This window comes from Pseudonaja textilis, chromosome 1 (assembly GCF_049901715.1).
Source record: "Pseudonaja textilis isolate UNSWEBS1 chromosome 1, rPseTex1.2, whole genome shotgun sequence".
Lineage (NCBI taxonomy): Eukaryota > Metazoa > Chordata > Lepidosauria > Squamata > Elapidae > Pseudonaja > Pseudonaja textilis.
In genome coordinates this window covers 84,729,591-84,751,614 of record NC_141990.1, presented here as the reverse complement: position 1 = coordinate 84,751,614, position 22,024 = coordinate 84,729,591, and the positions used below count along the sequence as shown (strand labels likewise).

Here is a 22,024-nt window from a genome sequence, read left to right as displayed (position 1 = left end):
TAATAGAAATGTACACTACTATGAAAATGTTGCAAAAATGTGAGAACATGTTTCTCTTTTTAAATATTCTTTTTTTTTAACTGTCAATAAACATTATTAAAAAAAAACATGTGGAGTCACTGAAAGTAGAAATGAAAATACTCCAGAACTTCTCACATTTTGCAGTTCTTGGCTTTTATAAGAAAGTGGTTATGGGAAGACTGCACTTAAGACAAAGTGCTTCTCTATTTTTTCTTTTCCTCCTCATAAAAATGATGATGGTTGAGAAGCGACTGACATCTCATACCTCTCGGCTTCTAAAATAGTCTGATCAACACTGTGGTTCTTAGCAAGTTGTTTGTATTACTTTTCATTACTGTCTCCCTTGCTTAATTTATAGAGCAGTCCTATGATGTTTGCTGGGGAAACTTCAGCCTTGTTACTGTGTTATAACAATGACTCATCAACAGACTTTCAACAAAGACTTCAGGTAACCAGACCCGAAAGTATAATTAATTCAACAATTAATGACACTGTGCATATTGCCCATCTAACTTATGTTTTGCCCTTGAAGACTTTCAGCCTAATCTGTAGCCTCCCTAGGGTTAAGAATCACTAACTATAATTTGACACCAACAATTAGCTGCTTCCAGGAAGTGCCAGTTGGAAAGGACAGAGGACAGGTTTTACCTTAAGGCACATTGTTAAAGGGCCATATAGAACAGAAGATAACATGACATGACAATGGAGTCCTACTGACACTTAAACTTTGTGACTAACTTATTGCAGGATAATGTATTGTGGTGTCTAAACTATCTTCTTCAATCGATTAAGAATAAGCATACAAGAATGGGAGTAGAGTTATAGATGACAGTCAAATGATGAAAAAAAAAGTCCAGATTATAAAGGCTAAAACACATGTAAAGTAAACTGACAAGAACACACATTGTAATTTTGGCACGTTGTTACTCTTCAAAAACACACATTGTAATTTTTGCACATTGTTACTCTTCTCTCCTAAGTGTACAACATGTCCACTACTCCTCTGGTATTCTGCCAACTGAGATTAACATATCATGCATCTAACACAATGGACTCATAACTACAAAAAGTTATGCAATAATAAATCTGCTGGGCCTTGAAGTAACACCTGACTTTTTCAGAACTTTGACCTGCCAAATTCAGCAAGATTTATTCCTAAAATGTGTGCACTGGACTGAGACCTCAGCTTTTCTGTAATATGAGGGGGTTAGCAAATCTAAATAATAGTCTTGTGTTTTTTATAGCAGACCTTAAATTTTGGTTATCTCTAAACTGCAGCTGGGAGGCATGATTCTGCAAGGGAGGACAGGCAGATTATTATAGTAACTGTGTATTTTGAACATTTTGGCAAAAGTGGTTGAGGCTTCTGCATTTATACTTTTTATAAATAAAACTGTATAAGTAGAAGTGTACATCTGTTGAAAAAGTAGGCCCAAATAACGGAATGGCTTTGAACAGATTATCTTAATTCAATCAACCTGTTATCTAAAGCAGCAACAGCAGACTTTGATGTTTTTAGAAGGAACATGCAATCTCTTTACAGCAGAAAAGTACCCGACTTTCCTTGAGGAGCCTTTGTAAACAGGTAAATAGGTAATTCTATTTTTTTAATCAGTTGGATTCGGTGAGTGATTTACATTTTCAATATGACATGTTCTTAAAATACCACTCTGTCAACCTATTGGAAAAAACCCGCATTGTTTAAATGCAGTCAGTGTGGTGCATTGTATAATGATGAAAATATAAATCAGCCAGGAAAGCATTTTTTTTTTAAAGGGAAAGCATGGATTTTTTTAAAGGGATGATCTATCCATCCACCTACTTACCTGTGTGCTTGTCTCTAAAGGCTCCTCCAGGAAAGTCAGGCAGTTTTCTGCTGCAAAGAAATGGAATGTCCCTTCTATAAATATAGAACTGTGCTGTTATTGCTTTAGATCAGGCTTGTCCAACCCGCGGCCCGCGGGCCGCATGCGGCCCAGGTCTCCTCGTAATGCGGCCCAGTGCCCACCCCAACCTTCGTGCCAGAGCCAGCGAGGAGGAGGAGGAGAGGCAGGCGCGAAGCGGGGCGAGGCGAGCGCCAGGCCAAGCAGCAACAGAAAAGGCGGGCGCCGTCAGAGCGCCACCTCCTGCTCTTGCCACCGCCACCACCACCGCCGCTTCTGCCCCCGCTGCCACTTCTGCCCCCACCATTGCTGACGCTTCTGCCCCCGCCACCGCCGCTTCTGCCCCCGCCGCCACCCCCGCCGCCGCTTCTGCCCCCACCGCCGCTGCTTCTTCCCTGCCACTGCTGCTGCTTCTGCCCCGCTGCCGCTTCTGCCCCTGCCGCCACCCCCCGCCACTTCTTCCCCCGCCACCACTGCTGCTTCTGCCACGCTGCCATTTCTGCCCCGCCGCCGCCACTTCTTCCCACTCCACCGCTGCTGCTTCTGCCCCCGCTGCCACCGCCACTTCTGCCCCCGCTGCCGCTGCTTCTTCCCCGCCACCGCTGCTGCTTCTGCCCCCGCTGCTGTTGCCGCTTCTGCCCCAGCCTCCGCTGCCTCTGCCTCCGCTGCCTCCGCTTCTGCTCCCGCTGCCGCTTCTGCCCCGCTGCCGCTTCTGCCCCGCCACCATTGCTGCTTCTGCCCCCGCCGCTGCTTCTGCCCCCGCCGCTGCCGCTGCTTCTGCCCCTGCTGCCGCTTCTGCCACCATCGCTGCTTCTGCCCCCGCCTCCGCTGCTTCTGCCTCCGCCGCCGCCGCTTCTGCCCCCACTGCTGCTGCTGCTTCTGCCCCCGCCGCCGCTGCCCCCGCCGCCGCTGCTGCTTCTGCCTTCCAGTCCTGCCTCATCCAGCAGGGCCATTTGCAGGAGGAGAGGTAGGCACGAGGCGGCGAGCTTTCTCCCCCGCAAAATTTGGCCGGAAAATAAACTGTGATAAAAAACCGTGATAAAAAAAAATAAATTTTAATAAATAATTAATAATAAATAATAAAAACATCTCACTAACTTCATTTCCAAATAAATTTAATATGTTAACTATGTTTTCTATGGTTTTTTGGGATGATCAGGTATCGTTACTGTTATTTTATTTTATGTGCGGCCCAAACCAAATTTTCATCTTCTAATGTGGCCCAGGGAAGGTGAAAGGTTGGACACCCCTGCTTTAGATTATCCAAACTTGACAACTTTAAGATTTGTGGACTTCAACTCCCAGATAGCTGGCTGAGGAATTCTGGGAGTTAAAGTCCACAAGTCTTTTGTCAAACTTGGAAATCTCTACTTTAGATGATGTGATGTTGGAGTAGGGTTCGGAGACCCAGGTCCAAGTCTATCCTTGCCATGAAAATTACTAATTGACTTTGGGCCTATCCTCCTCCTTCAAATGCAGCTTACACACAGAGTGATATTGAAACAATAAAATGGAGAATCCATATAAGATTACTAGAACTGGTGAAAAAGCAGGATCTAACTCAAATGAACATTTTTTCTGCACTTCTATCAGAAGCACCAAGGCATTTCCAGGTTGAAAGGATAAGCCCAGGGAATGCCCAGTAGGGGCATTGTTCCATGTTCCCAGCTGGAGAGCAAAGGCCAGGAGCTCAATCCCGCCCCATGGCAGCATTCAGGTTTCGAACATGGGATTGCTAACTTCCATTCCAAGGTCCTAATCATGAAGACCACTGTGCTTCTTACTTAAATGACTGCAATGAAATAACACAACTGCAGTAAAACCCCAAATCCTTTCCCTAAACTCATTCTGGAAATATTTCTGGAATAAGCATTGTTTCAAACTAAAAAGAGTAACAGTCATTTAGGACAATTTGTCTTGTTTTATTTATTAAGAAAATTTATATGGCTGCCCAACTCACAGTAACTCTGTGAAATATGCCTATTATCTTCTTACTACCTTCCTATTTGCAGATGGCAATTATTGTCGGTGCAAAAGTTATCGAATGAAGTGTGGACAAAGGCATTTTCTTATATTGCTTTTTCACTGTTCTGTAATACACAAACACAAATCCAAAAAAATTATGCTTTCCTCTGATCACTTATCAAGCACTTTAATCTAATTACAGAGCTTCACTATTTGATCTAGGTAGCTGGGAGTTGGATATGAAAATATATAAAATAATTATAAGTATACAAAAAATATGAAAGATAATTTGATTATTAAACTTTAAAGTGCATCTATTTGGGGTCTTCTTAATCATTAAAAATATCTAGATTTATAATACATACACTTAAAGCAACGTTGGCTGACAAAATTGAAGATCTGAAACTGGCGAGTATGATCATTGGCTAGTTCCCTTTTTTAAAAATCCAGGAGTGACCATCTTGCCAAGGTAATATTGGAATACTTTCCAGAACTAAGATCTAAGAGAGTAAGGGGTTGATTTATCTGCGGTTGGCTTTCGTTGGCAAATGGCTGCTGAGCCAGAACGCAGTGAAGAAAAGCTACATCCTTGTGGACGACGATTCTCCCCAGTGCAAAAAGATTCAGTTTTAAGAATCCAAGCAGTCAAATTTGCAGAGATGCAAGTCAGAATTTGTTCTCATGTACATTTAATCACATATTTTAAGGGGGAAGGGGGAAGAGAGCACAGCTCTGACAAACATCCAGGGTCTCTATGGAAACATAGGAAACACATTTCCTCTCAGACCAGTGTTTCACATCATCTCAGATCATATAAAGCCTCTTGAGGCTCTGATAGATGTTTAACAATAAATTCTAGGATGCCAGAGAAAACCTTTGGCAGTTCTTGCCCCCTTCAGACTTATGCAACCAGCCCTAATTTAGCAGAGATGGTCTGATTGCAGACATTTCAGTCTGGCAACTGTAATTTCAGGGCAGGGAATTAGTCTAATGTTCCTCTATCCACTACGTCACGTCACGCTGGCTACCAATACCAAACACAGCAGCCAAATGTTTATTTTTGCAGAAGTTTGTTGCTAAGGGAATCTTTGGTCTGCAGCAGCAGCATCACAGCTTTGCCCCCTCCTGTTAAACAGATTTTCCCCCCTCCTTCCCGGCTTGCACACTGTATAGTTATTTTCCCCACCAAAGCATTCTGCCAAAAAAACTATGTGCGGAAAGCACATTTCGAATATCAGGTTCAGATGTTTAAGTGGAGGAAACAGGGAGGTAAATTTCATTTTCCTCCTTTTTCCTTTTCCATCAAAAGTGCTGAGTGGCATGACTGCTGCTTTTCCAACCAAACAGTATATGTAAAGTTCCAGCAACTACTCAGACTTATGGAATGATGTGCTTCTTCTTCCAAAAGTATGAACATATAAAGCCCTTGTGGGACCATTTAGGCATCTTCTTAGGATTATAGGCTCCAGCAAAATTATTTGTTTTCTGACTCATGATAATCAATACATCATTTATTAGACAGCTTTGAACAAGGCAGTGGCTGAGAAACATCAACTTGATTTCTTTATCTGTTAAAATATTTATAGCAGGCTCAATATTGGAGCAAATGATAATCCATGAAATAATATGATAAAATGAAAAAAAAAAATATGTGACGTGATTACAAATGAAATGAGTTTAAACTCCCAGATCATGGGGAAAAGAGGAATGATTTGATCTGGAATCTAAGAGACACCACCAGAGCTTATAAGGAGGGTCTGTTAAGAAATTAGAAATATTTGCTTCTGTCCCATGGATCCACTCAATTTCACCGAAGGGAGGGAAAGGATGACATACCCAGAAAAGATCCTGGAAAGCTTACGCAAGTATGCACAGAAGCAGCCCAAGCTTGCATCATATGACTGTATCACTCAATCCTACCTCTGCTTTTAAAAAACAAGTTCATTCCATAACAGTTTATTTTATGATTGATGGTATTTGTAAAACAGTACAGCCATTCCCAGATATACAGTAGCTATGTAAAAGGAGGGATCACCTTTCCACAAATATGGTTTAAAATCCTCTTCATCAAGGTTATACCTACCATTGCAATCATATAGATTAGGGTGTCTATAAAATTTACACCTATTAGCTGCAATTATATATATTAGAGATGTCCAGCCGTGACAACTTTAAAGACCTATGGACTTCAACTCCCAAAATTCCCCAGCCAGCATGGTTAGCTGGGAAATTCTGGGAGTTGAAGTTCACAGGTCTTACTTACCAAGGTTGGATACCCCTGATATAGATGCTTCTCAGGGGACAAATCCCCTTGGAACACAGAACCAAATTTTGTGCTCATATCCATTTATGCACAGTTGGAGCATATCTTTCTATTCATATGACGAAGACATTACCAGAAAAACTCAGGACTACGCTGAAAGATTTTTTTTTTAAATAGTTCTTATGAGTAAGAATAATTTACTAGACGTGCTATGCAAAGGTTTGTGACCTGGTCTGCCCACTAGTAAATATAGGCATCATATTGTGACTCTAATCAATTTAAAAATAATCTCTATCACTCTGTAATTCTGTAAAGTTTGCAAACCTATAACACATGCACTAACCTGACAATAAATCCTACTTAACCAAAAAGAGTTTGCTTTTGAGTGAATCTGAAGAGGATTATTGTACAAGAGCAATAGAAATGCCATCCTATCCTTGCTGTTAATTGTATTAATAACTCAAAGGAGTACCAGATGATCCTATACAGCTCGTTTTGTGACAATCGAGCTCAAATGTCTGTTGCTAAGTGAGATAGTGGTGAAGTGAGCTTTGTTCCATTTTATGATGCATCTTGCCACAGTTGTTAAGTGAATCACTGTAGTTGTTAAATTACTAACATAGTTATTTAATGAATCTAGCTTTCCCATTGACTTTGCTTGTCAGAAGGCGGCAAAGGTGATTACATGACCCTGGGACACTGCAAACATCATAAATATGAGTCAGTTTCCAAGCAGCTGAATTTTGATCCCTTGGCCATGGAGATGCCGCAATGGTCATAAGTGTGAAAAATGGTCATAAGCCACTTTTTTCAATGCAGCTGTAACTTCGCATAGTCACTAAATGCATGGCTGAAAGTCAATAATGAAATAAGCTTTAGCCAAGAAACCATACAGCCTATAGCTAAATAAATATGTTTATTAACGATCTTTACCTCAGTGTGGTAAACTATTTTCTGGAATCATACATGGTGGCTCTTGGACCAATTCTGAGTACAGTTTAAAAAAAAAATTTTAGCAACCATTTCAAACTTCTGACAAGAATGCTATATGAGTCGTCGTCCCCTTTGCAAAAATGGAGTTGGAGGGCAAGAGAACAGCTATCGGATCTGGCGCCTCCTATGTCACCTGCTTCAGTCCTCTTACTGGTGCATTTGAAGTCAACAGGAGATAATTTTAAGCTTAACTGTTGAAGACCAAAGTGCTAGAACAGCTGCTTAAAAGCTACCAATTTGTTTTCCTTCTTTCTATATACAGTGTGAAATTACTACATCAAGAAAGCCAGCCAGGCTGGGAAAAGGATGACAGGTATTAGAAACACAGATCTTGATTCCTATAACAACAAATACTGAGTGGAGGCAAGGCTCAACACAACCCATAACATTAAAATCCAGAAGTCACAGGCAAGTGCTTGATTGTTGCTGAAATTATTTATTTGCTCAGCAAGCACATTTTGGAGGAGCAAGACTTCCCTTCCAATCTTCCTGAACTATTCATTGCTGGAACACTGAGGTCCTCTTCTGGATGTGCCTCACAATACATCTAATAATAATCCAATAAAGTTTTCAAGTATGTATTCTGAAATTTTGGCTTTGTGTTTCCTTGTTGCCCGTCAACCCTTTGATATGGGCCAGGTCAGGAAACAGACACTGCAAGGACTGTCAAAGGACACTGCAAAGACTAACAAAGTCTTGAAAGCTCTCCAAGTTACACTCTACTCCCTATAATACCACCCAGAATCAAGGTAGGGTTGTGCCTACACTCTCTCCTTTCCCAGGGATGAGATTATATTTATCGTCTTTTTTGAAAAATCACTTTACAGTTCTGGCATGCCTTCACCATATTATCTCTACATTTCTCTACACCGCCTCGACTGTCTACCTTTTTACAAGTTAGGATGTCTCAGGCATGTCATCATGAGAAATGACTACAGACTCATTACCCCCACCCAAGCTTAGCGATTCCCCAAGGTCAACAGACAAATCTTACCACACAATCAGATGGAAAAACATCGCTCTGTTTTCTTCTTGTTGCACAGCAACCAATCCTGGAGAGTATATTGTGGCAGAAAGCAGGAAGTTCCCTTCATCCTGGAATTTGTTTACCGGACCACCGATGACCCACTGGGTCATCCTTTTAGAAAAAGATAGTGCAGCATGATGGAAGAGTAATTAGAGTGGCAAATGAACTTCAGTAATACTTACCTAAAGAGATAAACAGAATGACCACAGGTGGCCAAAACAGCAGTGGGAAGTAGGGGTGATTTCTGACTTCCTTTCGGCTTTCTCATTGACTTTGCTTGAGGGAAGCTGGCAGGACATATGATACATCTGGATCACATGGCCTCAGCTGATGGCAGAAGTACAGCAGGGCTGTCTACATAACTATGTAACCCTTCCAGTATGCCTGGTCAGAAGGTCCTTGAAATTTCACGTCCACGGGAGTAATGGGTCCCAGAGTTTGTATGCCTTCAAGGTAGCAGATTTGAGGTCATCTGGATTCAAAAATTATTTCACTATGATGTACCATTTCAGCTAACTGAACATGCCAATAGTAGATTAATTAAAACAATAATAGTTTTAGCAGTATATAGTTTTAGTAGTGTATAGATAATCTATAGTATGTACTACATTGTAGGTAGCATATAAATCTATATACTATAGATTTAGTTGTATAGTATGTAGGTGGAAGGTCCCGGAGGCAGGGCTTGGGTGGGAATTTCACATGGAAATGATGTATATCTGACATAAGATATAGATACCTGCTGTGGTTTCCCATGACTTCTCAGATTCAGAGTAGCCTTATGTTGAACCAGATAGTCTAGGTATTTTTCGCTGGACCTACAATGCAGAATGTGCCAGCTACGATTTGGACTTCTAACTTAGTTAAAATAGATCTTTAATTATGAGACAAATAGTTCCTTCCTTCTCCCCCAAACATCAACAAACTCCACATATTTTTCTGGCATAAGGAAGGAGAATCAGAGAGCTGTGTAGGAGAGAGAGAAGGTATAAGATGGAAGCTCAAAAATGGTGCTGTATTCCTTCACTAACATTACTTCTGCCATCTTCTGTATGACCCTTTTCCAAATATTGTATTTTGGTGATATAATTAACTTCCTACACAGTCATTATCAAAATGACTTCATTTAAGACTGAGTAACACTAGCATATTTGAATATAACTTCAACATTTTAGCTACCTGTATGTTCAGGAAAGGTAGCCCTTACAAATAAGTTATTATTGTAAGTTAGGGGTCCCCAAACTTGGCAACTTTAAGACTTGTGGACTTCAACTTTAAGACTTGTGGACTTCAACTTTAAGACTTGTGGAGTTGAAGTCCACAAGTCTTAAAGTTGCCAAGTTTGGAGACCTCTGTTGTAAGTGAACATAGGTACACAAGTACTGCATTGGTAATTCGTTTAGCAAATTCCCTCAAGTTTACCATGACTCCTGATGACTTCATGGTTACACCCATGTTATTTTCTCAGCAACATTACAGAAGTGGTTTTCTTTTGCCTTTTTTTTTCTGGAATGCTTTTTCAACTTCGCAGTCAGTCCAACAGTACTGGAATTTCCTAAGAATAAACTATTATGTCCCTACTGAGCTTTTCAATACTGTCCAAGATTGGATAGATGCTGCTAACCTGAACAGCCTGCCTTCAATAGTATAAGGGGTTTTCTATTGCAAACATATTAAAATATAACTAAATCAATTGATCCTTAATGGTGATTGCTATCACAACAAGAATTCATCTGAAAAGAGGAGATATGGCAGCAACTATCAGGCATGAATACAAGTCTTTCAATTCAGTTATCACAATGTTAAGTTTAATATTTCCAATATTTTTTACCAAGGTCTGAAGCCTCTAGGAAGTTCTACATTTGTTTTGTGATGCACTGAAGAAAATGGTACAAATTAGACATTGTCAGATATTTATACATATTTGGACTATTTCAGTGAAAGAGTACATGGTTTTTATGCAGAAGGTCCCCTCCTTTTTTTTATTGATTTTTTTTATTACATTAAAAACATAAAAATATATATCACTCAATAACAGCTATTTGTGGTGCTTATCATGTAAAAATCATTTGTGCAATATTTACAGGTATTAATTTCTGCATAATTATATCCTTATTCTATCTAAATTCTATATTTAATAATTACCTATCCTTAATCTGTCTCCGATCTATCCAGCTATACCATTGTTCTCATACCTTATAAAATATTGAAGCTTCCTTATCTTTTAAACTCAGTGTTAATTTATCCATTTTAGCACAATTCATAACTTTTTGTATAACCAGTTTCTCTACGGGTATATATGGCTGTTTCCAACATTGGGCAATAATTTTGTGCTCTTTACGTATTTTTTTGGAAGATCCCCAATAGGAAGAGTTCTGGTTCTAGGTCTAATTGTCCATTGGTGATTTCCTGTAGCCAATTTTTGATTTTGAGCCAATATTTTCGAGCCTCTGGGCAAGACCACCACATATGATAATATGTCCCTCTTTTTTTTTTACATTTCCAACATAGAGTCCGAATACTCTTTCTAATTCTATTGTTTGTAAATTTGTTAATTTTTTTGCTAAAAGTTTTGTTTTCTGTCTATTAATTTTCAATCCTGCCACTGCTCCATATCTTTCTAATTCCTTAATTAATATTTGTCCTTTTTCTATTGGGTCTTCAATAATAAAAGCCATATCGTCTGCAAATGCTTGTAGTTTATATTCTTCATTTCTCGTTTTCAATCCTTTTATTTCAGGATTTTGCCTCACTCTTTCTAATAGTTCTTCTAACAATAATATGAAGAACAGAGGGGACAGCGGACAACCTTGTTGGACTCCTTTCTCTATATTTAAAGTTTGGGTATTTTCTCCATTTATTATGATATTTGCTTTTTGTACTGAATAAATTGCTGTTATAATATTCTCAAATTTGGTGCCAAAATTCATGTCATAAATTTGCTGAATCATAAATTGCCAATTAAGGTTGTCAAAAGCCTTTTGAGCATCCAAGAAAACAAGGGCTACCTGTTTCTCCAGGTGGGCTTCATAATATTCCAGACTATCCATTATTATTCTTCAATTGTTCCTAATTTGTCTATTTGGGTGAAATCCATTTTGGTCTGGATGTATGTAATCATTCAGAATTTTCTTTAATCTAGTAGCAATAATGGTAGTAAATACTTTATAATCTACATTCAGCAAAGAAATTAGTCTATAGTTTTGTATCATTCTGGCATCTGAGTCCCCCTTCAGGACTAGCAAAATTAATGATTCTCTCCATGTGTCTGGCATTTTAGTAGATAATAATATCTCATTATATAAATCCACCATTATTGGTCCCACTTCTTCTATCGCTTTATAAAATTCTGCTGGGAAGCCATCAGGGCCTGAGGTTTTGTTACTTTTCTGGGTTCTAATTACTTGTTTTAATTCTGTCATAGATATGTCCTTTGTCAAAAATTCTTTCATCTCATCGTTAATTTCTCAAGTTCTTTTTTTCTCTTAGATATTCCCTTATCTGACCTTCATCTACTCTCTCTTTCTTAGACAGTTTCTCAAAATATTTATGTGCAATCTCTTTTTTCTTCTCTATCGTATGTTGATAATTTTCACTTTCATCTTGTAGTTGGTAGGTTGAGCTTATAAGACAGCCATCTACCAGGCTTGTTTGCTTGTTCAAAGTATATTTGCTTAGTTACTTTCAAGTTTCTAATCAATTCTTCCTGTTCAACAAAGTTGAGTTTATGTTTATAGAGAATCAATTGTTCTTGTCATTTAACATTTTGTGGGGCATCCTGTAATTCGGATTCTAGTTTCTTGATTGTTTGATATAAATTGTTTTGTTGAGCATGTTTTTCTTTTATTTTTTTGTGCAGTGTAAGATATTATATTTCCCTGTATGATGGCTTTCATGGTGTCCCATAAATTTTGGATAGTTGTGTCTAGATAATTATTTTCTTTAAAATAAAAGTTAGTTCTTCCTTAAGTTTCTTTATAAAATCCTCATCCTCTAATAATTGAGAATCTAAAGTCCAACTTCTTGATTTTTTCTTACCTTTCCAATTGATTCTAAGAGGGTTGTGGTCTGCCCAAGAGTTGGGTATAATTTCTACTTCTGTCACTTCTTCTACTAAATCTCCACTCATCCATGCCATATCAATGCACAACCATTAGTGGAGATTTGAATAGAAGGTAAATTGTCTCTTATCTGGGTTTAATTTTCAATTAGAATAAAATGACTAAATGCCTGGACTGTATTATAGCTTAATAAAGTCCTAATACTAATCAGACTAGTTCCCAAGAGAAATTCCAATGTAGCAAGTGACCTGGGAAGCCTGATTCAGCATGTATAATTTAGTGAACTGGAAGATGACAGAGTTTTATACAGAGTTCTTATCCAAATAATTTACAAGACAGTAGAAGTAAGCACAAATCTGTACTGGCAAAGCATGAATTATCCTAATTAGTTAAACATCTGATCGAGTTCAAAATCAATAGTCGTAGGAGTTCAGCCTTAGCTGATATTGTTCTTTCAATAATACCTGTCCAGTTTAGCACTCAGGGGAAAACAAACTAGATATTTTGACCCACAACTGTATTTGTTAATTTATCATAACTAGCATATTACATTCAACCACATATTGAAAAGGGACAGATATGTCATTTTCCATCTTCTGGAGCTAAATAATTTAGTCCAGTAAAGGTCAGCATTGCAAAGATCTTTCAGGGATTTATTCTTCTTCTAGACTGGGTAACTTTACAACAGCGTCTCATTTACTGAATTCCTTTTTCCGAACTTTTGATTTTGGTGCTGCCAAAAAGGAAAAAAAAAACACCTGAGGTCACTAATATTCAAATCTATAAATGTCTACACAGATTAAAATGCTGATATGAGGTTTTTACCATTTGGATTCTCTTGTCTGTAGAAGGTTTTCAGCATCTCCACAGCTTCCTCGGATCGATAACCAGCTATGCACTAAAGAAATTAAACACATTGCTCCAAAATGCATCTTAAGTGAAGCTAGAATTTTCCAGTTAAGACTTCATTAACTTTAAGTGGGAGTAACATAGCTTCTGTTGTTGCTATGCTGGAGTGTTAGAATAAGACTAGCACCTATTAAACGTTGTTTACTAGGTAACTTTTAAAGGCAGAGAGATGCATGTGTGACTTTTGATTAGCCACAAGAAGGTAGCACAGAACAAAAAAATGTGATCAGAAGAGGATTTTTTTTCAGCAGAACGTTTCATGGGAATTTAGAGGGACAATAGTGGGGGGATTGTTACACTCCTTCTCTCCCCCCCCCCCTTCATTTGACTGGCACAAATTCTTAAAGGAGTCTTTTCAGATAGCTATGACTGGAAATAAAACTACTTAAGTGGACATGTAAGTGAAGTGCATTTGCTTCTTTCAAACCAACTTAAATGTTGTAGCTCAACAATTCTCAAATTTATGGACTTCCGGTTTGACCCTCTTCATGGACAGACCGAAACCGCATCTGTGGTCACCGCTGGAGCGCCCCGAGCCAGCTGGTTTTGGGGCTAAGCTACCCCATAGAGGTGGTGAAGAGGGGGGAGACTGCCAGCAGGGTTGAGGAGAGCCGCATCTCTCCTCCTCAGCTGGCCTTACTCCCTTTCCCGAAGGCAGTTGCAGCGGTGGTCAGAAATGGCCACCTCAAAGAAGAACTCTACCGGAAAAGAATGTGCAGGAGAAGATAAGAAGAGAAAGTTTTGGTTGACCGGGATGAACTGCAAAAGCAACAACTAAGGTACCCTGGAATTTAAACTAAAAAAAAAGTAACATTGTTCCCAAAGAAGACTTTGAAGGAGAGAGAAAAAGGAAAGGATTTGTTTTTTCTTCTTCTCTCCCTTTCCCTATGCTGACAGCTAAGAGATTTAAATAAGAAATTTTAAAAAAATCCACTTTGACATCAATAGGCATTTAAGCTGAAAATAAAATGTCAAAGGGATAATAAAGATTTCTGGATACTTAAAAGCTTTTAAAAGCAGGAAAGGAGAGAAAAAGAATAAAAGGGCAGGATCTGGAAAAAAGGGAGAAAACTGCCTGTAATTAAAAGGAATTTACAGTAAAACCTCAACAAGACTTCTAAAAGATACATTTTAACTGAAACTTGGCAACAAAATAGTAGAACCCCAGGAAAAGAAATGAAAAAAGAAGCATGAAGAAACAGCTTGGGAGTATTTGGATTATTTGGTGATCTCTGGATTTTTGGCTATTGGATTTAAATGACTAAAATCAATCAGGTGGTTGTTTAAAAGTGTTTAAAATGGCATCAATTTTAGAAGAACTGAAAATGGAACTTAAAAAACAGAAAGAAGATGCACAAGAAGGAAGAGGTTCTTTTGGCTTCGTATTTCAATTTTTAGAAATGGAGATCTGGAACTATGACAAACAACAAGAAATGCCTGCAGAACAAGAAGATTGGGACAAAGAAGAAGCCATCTTTAATGAACAAGTAATTTTATGTGGGGAAAAAAGGAAAGGGGGGAAAGAGAATGAAAAGTTTAAGATGTGGAAAAACAACCAAGAAAAGGAAGAATAGTTTGAAAAATAAGTATAATATTAGAAAGCAACAGAAGAGGGGAATACAGAAGAGAGAATTAGAAGTAGAGAGACAAGGGGGTAAAAAGGGGAGGGAGAAGGAGAGAGGGAAGAAGGAAAGGAAAAGAAGTTATAAAGGATAGAAACAAGATATGGAGAAACAGGGCCTATTTAGAGATAATGGGTGAAAATTTAATTGAAAAAGGGATTCTGCAAAGGTACATAAGATAGTATTGTTATATTAGAAATAATTTTAGAAAATATGAAACAACGTATGATTAAAATGATGGATAAATTAGTTATTGTAATCTAGTGAAATGTTTGTTAATAAATAAAGGAAATAAAACGAATGAGAGAATTGAATTAGGAAAGGATGGGAACATTTTAATTATTTAATGTTTTATAAAATATAAGGGAAGAGAAATGGGGGGGGGGAATTAATTACGCAAAGCTTATAAGTGTTCCCAAGGAAGTATGATATTTAATTGAAAAGAAATGTTAAAGATGTTAAGATTTTAGTGATTATTGATGATAGAACTGAATTGGAATGGAATGAGTGTTTTAATTACATATATTTATAATAACTTTTTAGGAATATAGTGTGTATTTTAAGAATGAACCAAGCAGAATTCGATTGGAAGTTATGTATTATCTTGAATGATATAACCTCAAGGTATATATTGAAGCTTAAATAAGAGTTGAATGGATAAAATTAAAAGATTTAAAGGTGTCATACTCCAATTAGTAACTACAGGAGAAAATTTGTTTAATGAGAAAAGAAAATATGAAATTGAAACAGGACAGACAAAAGTATAAATATAATGATTTGAATTGAGATGAGATAATTAAAATAAAATTGAGAAAATTAAGAGAGGAGAAAAACTTTGTAGAAAATGTAAAACAGTAATAAGATATGGAATAGAACATAAAAGTGAGCATGAAATTGAGTTTGTGTCTGTATGAAGAAGTGTAACCTAGGACCATGCTATTTTCAAAAATAGATGTTTTATTTGTATTATGTTTTATTTTTTTGTGAAAACCCAAATAAAATTTTCAAAAAAAAAATAATCTCAAATTTATGAAACTACATTTGAAACTATGAAACTGGGGTTAAAGAAATCTCGGAAATATGACTTTGAAAGAAATGTGAAAAGATAATCATGGATTGTTGGTTAGTAAGTCCACAGAGTGTTTCTGTCCAAAATTTGTTTTCATCCATTTGTTTTCTCTCTTAATGACACAATATCCACAGATTATCCTCAGATAATATTCATTTCTTGAAATATGTAATCACATACACTTATATAAAACAAAATATTTTCAGTGAACAAGAAATTTAAAAAACATATAGTTAAATGAAGAACTGTTTCCATAATGCTTGAAGATTTTTAAAATGCAAATATTTCTGCTCGCAATACAGCACCTAGCCAAAATGTAATCATTAGGTGAAATATCAGAAAATATTTATATGTTGATTCTTTTTTAAAATCTAATTTTATTTCTACAATTGCAATTTTATTTATCCAAGCATAAATAAACAAATAATTTTTCTTTTTCTATTTGATATTTAAACAAAGAATTAATTGTTATACAAAAAAATCCTTCAATTTTCTACTTCCAGACTTAATATCTCTGGTATTATATAGTTAGGTGCATTCACTGAATCTACCTTGATTATCAGCAGTTACTCCAAAGTCTTATTTTTCTTATTAAACTATGAAAAATATCCCACTGAATGACAGAATGCAAAAGAACATACAAAGGGTTCCATATTAGAGAATAGCATTCCAGTCAATCATTTCAATTTTTTAAAATGGGTGGCTTAAGTCCTAAAATAATTTGTACACACTGTCTTCCAAAATGTTGATTTGGCTTTCTAGATTAGAGCAAGGTCTTCGTTGCTACATCACTTTGATATATTACATTCTTATGAACATATAGAAAGCCACCATAATAAAGTACTCACTTGAAATGGTTCTCCTGTATCTGTTAAGGTAGCAGAAGAGATATCCAGAACTGAGCCACAGCCTCCAAACCGTTCATTTTGGCAACCATATACAACCAATGGGATTTATGCAGATCAATCAAGGCATTAACTAGGTTAGATAAGAAATCCTACATAGATATTATATAATATATAAATAGTAACAATCCTGTTAAATTTGCAGTCCAGCTACTTTGATATGCCAGTTTTTCACCACCACCATAATCAATACAACAATGTGGAATCACAGCTGCCAGTTTTTTAGCTGGGTATTGGCCTTCTTACACACTGAGTTCTTCCCAAGGACCTAGGATATTGGACCATATTGGCATAGTGTATGTTCAGATCCAATCTGGGTTTTTTTTGTGATTGACAGATGGAAATTTTGACAATGCAGAGATTTTCTAAATGCCGTCCAAATTTTTTTTGATATGCCAATAACCACTGAGATCACCACAGCAGGTTTATACCATAATCTTGTATCTTTGATTTTCAGTTCTCAATACTCTTGTAATCTCCAGGTCTTTGTCTTCTATTCTACTATCTCCTAGTATTGCCATATCAATTTTCCACATTTCCTTCTTTTCAACCACAGTCAAATCTGGTGTGTTATCAGCCAAGACTTTTATCAATTAGCATTTGGAATTCCCACAATATTTTAACTTGCTCATTTTCAACAACTGTTTCAATTAAATTTTCTCATCAATTTTTAATTAATTGTTTTCATGTGGGTTTTAATCATTTATGCTGTTATTACAGTAATTCTTCCATTTGATTTTTACTAAATCCATTTTCAAGTTCTTTTATCCATCCAGCATTTTTATTATAATCTTTGTGAGTTTCCCATAGATCTTGCCAAAATTGAATTATTTTATTTTTTTGGTATTCCATTTTAATAATAATAACAATAATAATAATAACAATAGTAATAATTATTATTATTATTATTAAATAATTATCATTATTATTTACATTTGTACACAGTACTGCCCCAATTCCCAACTACCCCAAAATACAACATTAAAAGCAAAAAGCAATGTAGTAATAATAATCTCCTTTCATTTATAATAAATATATTCATTCTTTCCTTAGAGATCTTATTACAAAAGTGATAACTTCTCAAGATAAAATATTTCTCATTTCCCCCTGCTCAGACAAAAGATATCTCCAATGCATAAATTAAGGACAGAAATATTGATGAATTTTTTTCCTATATCCCATCAGCCAGAACCAGAAATTTAACAAAATGTTTTAAAGAAAAGGAGCTTAAATTAGCATATTCCTGTCATAGGAAATTTCCAAAATTTCATATACCACACAAGCCCTTGCCCTGGCTGATGTGGACTTGTTCCTGAATGTCACCTACTTTTCTATCCTATCCATACCAACATTTGCTAATAATAATTCAGAATTTGTATGACTCTGAATATCCAATTGAAGAACAATAGCATACAGGACCTTCTTTCCATGGTTCCTCAAGGTGGGAAACAAAATTCTGTATTAAGGATTAAGTGGCCAACATTTGGAGAAGGATACTCATCATTCGAAGTGCAGCTGCACACATAATACAGGGCTCAACTGTGACATATAATACTGTGTGTGTAAAAACTTCCTCAGGTTGCTTCTTGTGCTGTTGACACCAATCTAATACCTGATCAATTGCTACCATTTCTGCATGGCGAGTAGCCTATGGGAATAAAACAAACAAAAAAAATTAGAAGGTGCCACATAAAATGGGTTACTTTGCATATAAAGTATCCCGACCTTTGGTAAAAGCTTCAAAAACCTGGCTTTGCCAATTGGCCTGGTGCTCCAATAGGGAAGTGTCACATTGGAGGTGATGGATAGATTAGTAACAGATCCAAACACTCATGCTCATCCTACTCCCACCCTTCCCAACCTTTAGTTAAGAGTTAATAATTTATATAGCACTTTACTCTTGTTATATACATGCTTTGTGTAGCTTTATCCTTTTTAACAGTATAAGCCGTCCACAGTTACACTGTGATAAGATACGTGGCAAACATATTTAATAAAATAAATACAACACACACAGTGGTGGGATTCAAATTGCTTCCTACTGGTTCTATGAGAGCGCGCAGCACTCAAAGCCCACTCCCAGAGTCAGTGCTGGTGAGATGAGCTGTTTTTTGGCTCAGCTGAGGTACGGCAATCCGCTCTGCGGCGTGAATCAGCTGAGCTAAAAACAAGGGAATATAGGACACAAAGTGGTGGGGGAAGGTGGGCAGGGCCAGCCAGAAGTGGTATTTGCCAGTTCTCCAAACTACTCAAAATTTCCACTACCGGTACACCAGAACTGGTCCGAACCGGCTGAATAGCACCTCTGAACACACATATAAGGAAAAATAACTCTTGTTTTTAATAGAATTACAGGAACTAATGACCTAGGACAGGTTTCCTCAATCTACTGCTCTCTAATGTATGGAGATGAGCATTTTCAGAATTACAAGACAGTATGGCCACTGATTGAGAAAGGTTAGTTTTCCTTAGCTCTGCTAAGCATTGTATTCTCCATGCTTTCCATAGTTTCCAAAACCTGAACACTAATTTGCTTGAGGTAGTCCAGATTCTGTTTGGATTAAGGCAATTAAAACAATTCACTGAAGCATGGAGTGAAATATTTTCTTATGCCTGAGGATGCTTGTTGTATTGTATCAAAAGACAAGGGCAAGATTTTAACTCAATGTCTTTTAGAATTTGCTTTATAAGCGAAATAAAACAAAATAACAAACATGAGACTGACCCTTGTTGGAAATTTGTCACAATTTATTTATTTATTAGCTAGGCTTATATCCGGGGGTGGGATCCAACAAGGTTAACTACCAGTTAGGTGATTTACAAGGTTCAGTGATTTACGATGTGCTTCCCTGCAGGCTGCCAGCGTGCGCCTGTAAATCGCCATCAGCATGCTGTGTGCAGAGAAGCAGCCTTTGAAAAAAGCCCCCTTTTCCTGCTTTTTTAACTGCAGCTGTGCCTCGCACAGCAGCTGAAGTTGAAAAAATCAGGAAATAAAGGTCAGGTAAGAGCCCGGGTGGGCAGGTGGGCAAAAACATCAGCAGACATAGAACCAGTTCTATGTCTGTTGCTCTTCAGAGCTACCCATTCTACAGAGATGGACAGAACCAGTAGAAACCCACCCCTGCTTATATCCTGTTTTTTCATCAGAAGCTCAAGATAATGTTCACAGCATCCTCTCCTCCAATTCTTTCTCACAACAGCCTTGTGAGCTGAGAGACAATAATTGCTTCCAAATCACCCAGGAAGCCTCCAGGGCTAAGGGCAAATGGTAGTGTCAATCCAACGTCTTCAAAAGTATACCATGTTGGCTCTTGGGCTGAAAGAGAACAACTGGCCAGGTAATTCAGGAAACTTTGGTGGCTGAGAGTAGACTTCAGTTTTTGCTTTCCTAATCCTGGCCTGTCACTCTAAGTGATAAATCCTCATGGCTGTCATATAAGTATCTTCATACTATCTACTAACAACAAAAGTCCTAGTAGAGTGGGGTACAATATTTATATTTGTGTAAAGCATCTACACAAATCTAAGAGTTGCAAATGGTTGCAATTCTTTTTTATAACGGATTCTAAAAATTTCCACTGTAAGGAAGAGAAGGTCAATGTCAACCAATATAGGTGAGATCTTATTTCGCTACACTGATGTTATTTCATACAGTGCCTTCTGTTTTTATTTTACTGGAGCGATTCCAAAAGCCAATCCCAGAACAGAACAACAACAACAACAAAAACCCTGCAATAGCCACAGAAATTCAGTATCAAAACAATGAAGATCATTCCCCCCCTCATGCCAAAAAAAGGCATGGAGCTGTGTCTCTGCTTTACTTTCTTTTACTTCTCAATGTCTGAAACAGGTAAGGACAAAGAGAACAGGAGAAAAACAGCTGTTTGATAAAAAAACAAGATTGGCTACAAGCAAAAATTTTCCTCTATCTGTCAGGGATTAACTTCGTATTTTCTATTTAAGCTTTCCAACAATTAATGTAAAGAAAAAGATTGATCTACTAGTCATAAAAAGCAAACAGACAGCATAGGAAATGCTCTCATGAGCTTTATGCAGGTTCATGGCTTACATCACCTTGTTTCCCCAATTATGGCAGCATTTGGCACCAAAGTCTTTAAATGCATAAATGCATCTACTTTCATTTCTTTGCAATACCGTATAATCTACATCAGCGCTCCCTAACCTTTCCAGGTTGGCAGCCCAGCACAGGGGTTGGGTGGGGAAGAGGGGGTGGTTTTGTGCGCGGGACAGGCACGCATGCACCAACACACAGCTTCATTTGAGATTGACAAAAATCTCAAAGCAGTTTATAAACTGCAGTCATATCAACAAAATAAAAAGTAGAGCAAGAATAAAAATCATCAGTAAAATCTAGAACTTCCTGTACCATTACCTCCTGTGGCAGGAAGAATCTTTTGAAAAGAAGTTTTGAAAATAATTGCAGTATTTGGGTGGATTCAAGCAGGTGAAGGGAGCCCTGAAGGAATTCAGGAAAAAGGGTGTTTAAACCAACCACCATTATGAAATGTGCCTGGTATTAACTAATAGTATGCCTTGTTTCAAACTAGCAGGATATGATCTCTGTTTTTGTTTATTCAGTAATCCCGTTGCTCCATTCTGAATTTCCTGTAGTTTCCAACTAATCCAAAAGACAGTTCAAAATATTGCCCATAGAACATTTACCCAAAATTGCATCACTTGGTCAGTGTATCACTTTCTAAGAAGGATGATTTGTAAAACCAATCAAAATGTTTTAATAAAACATACAGTTACAAAATAGGAAATGTTTTCTGTTTAGCAAAATATGTACAATCTAAATATTTAAGGTTGTACTCTTACTGTTTTTTATATAGCTTATATATTTCATGATATGCTTTGTATCATAAATTTGTAAGTACAAATTGAAAACAATGGCTTAATTAATTCTTGGATATGAAAGTATATATGAAAGTATGCTACTTAAAAAAAGGAACTGAAGATATGTGATTGATAGCAAATGTGAAGCAAATAGAATGCATTTAGCTATAATCTATTGTTACAATACCATCTTACAAATTAATTTTAATGTGAATAGTCTTTCAAGAGATTATGCTTAGCAGGTGCCATAAATGCTATAAAACACTCTAGGGTGCAACTGAAATCACTGCCTGAGAGCTGGCAGAATTCCTGACTTAAAATGCTCTCAGTTCTTATTAAGAACTGTTAAAATTCTCCCCTCATAAAATCAGTTAGATAGAGTTCACTATTTTGAATGAATTGCCATGGGGACCAAGTTTTCATCATCTCTAACTACGCTGAAGACTTCT

General features: G+C 37.2%; 1 protein-coding gene across 1 annotated transcript in view; it reads right to left on the bottom strand.

Moving 5' to 3' along the window:
* Window positions 1-10,802: 10,802 nt before the first annotated feature.
* ADAT2 (adenosine deaminase tRNA specific 2) overlaps window positions 10,803-22,024 on the bottom strand; it is a 15,792-nt gene continuing 4,570 nt past the window's right edge. Inside the window, exons 3-6 of the mRNA XM_026705609.2 lie at window positions 18,216-18,366; window positions 16,662-16,768; window positions 13,039-13,111; window positions 10,803-12,946 (exon numbers count right to left, since the gene is read on the bottom strand). Coding sequence (XP_026561394.2) covers window positions 12,906-12,946; window positions 13,039-13,111; window positions 16,662-16,768; window positions 18,216-18,366 — 372 coding nt within the window. The 3' untranslated portion in view covers window positions 10,803-12,905. The remainder of the gene's footprint in view (window positions 12,947-13,038; window positions 13,112-16,661; window positions 16,769-18,215; window positions 18,367-22,024) is intronic.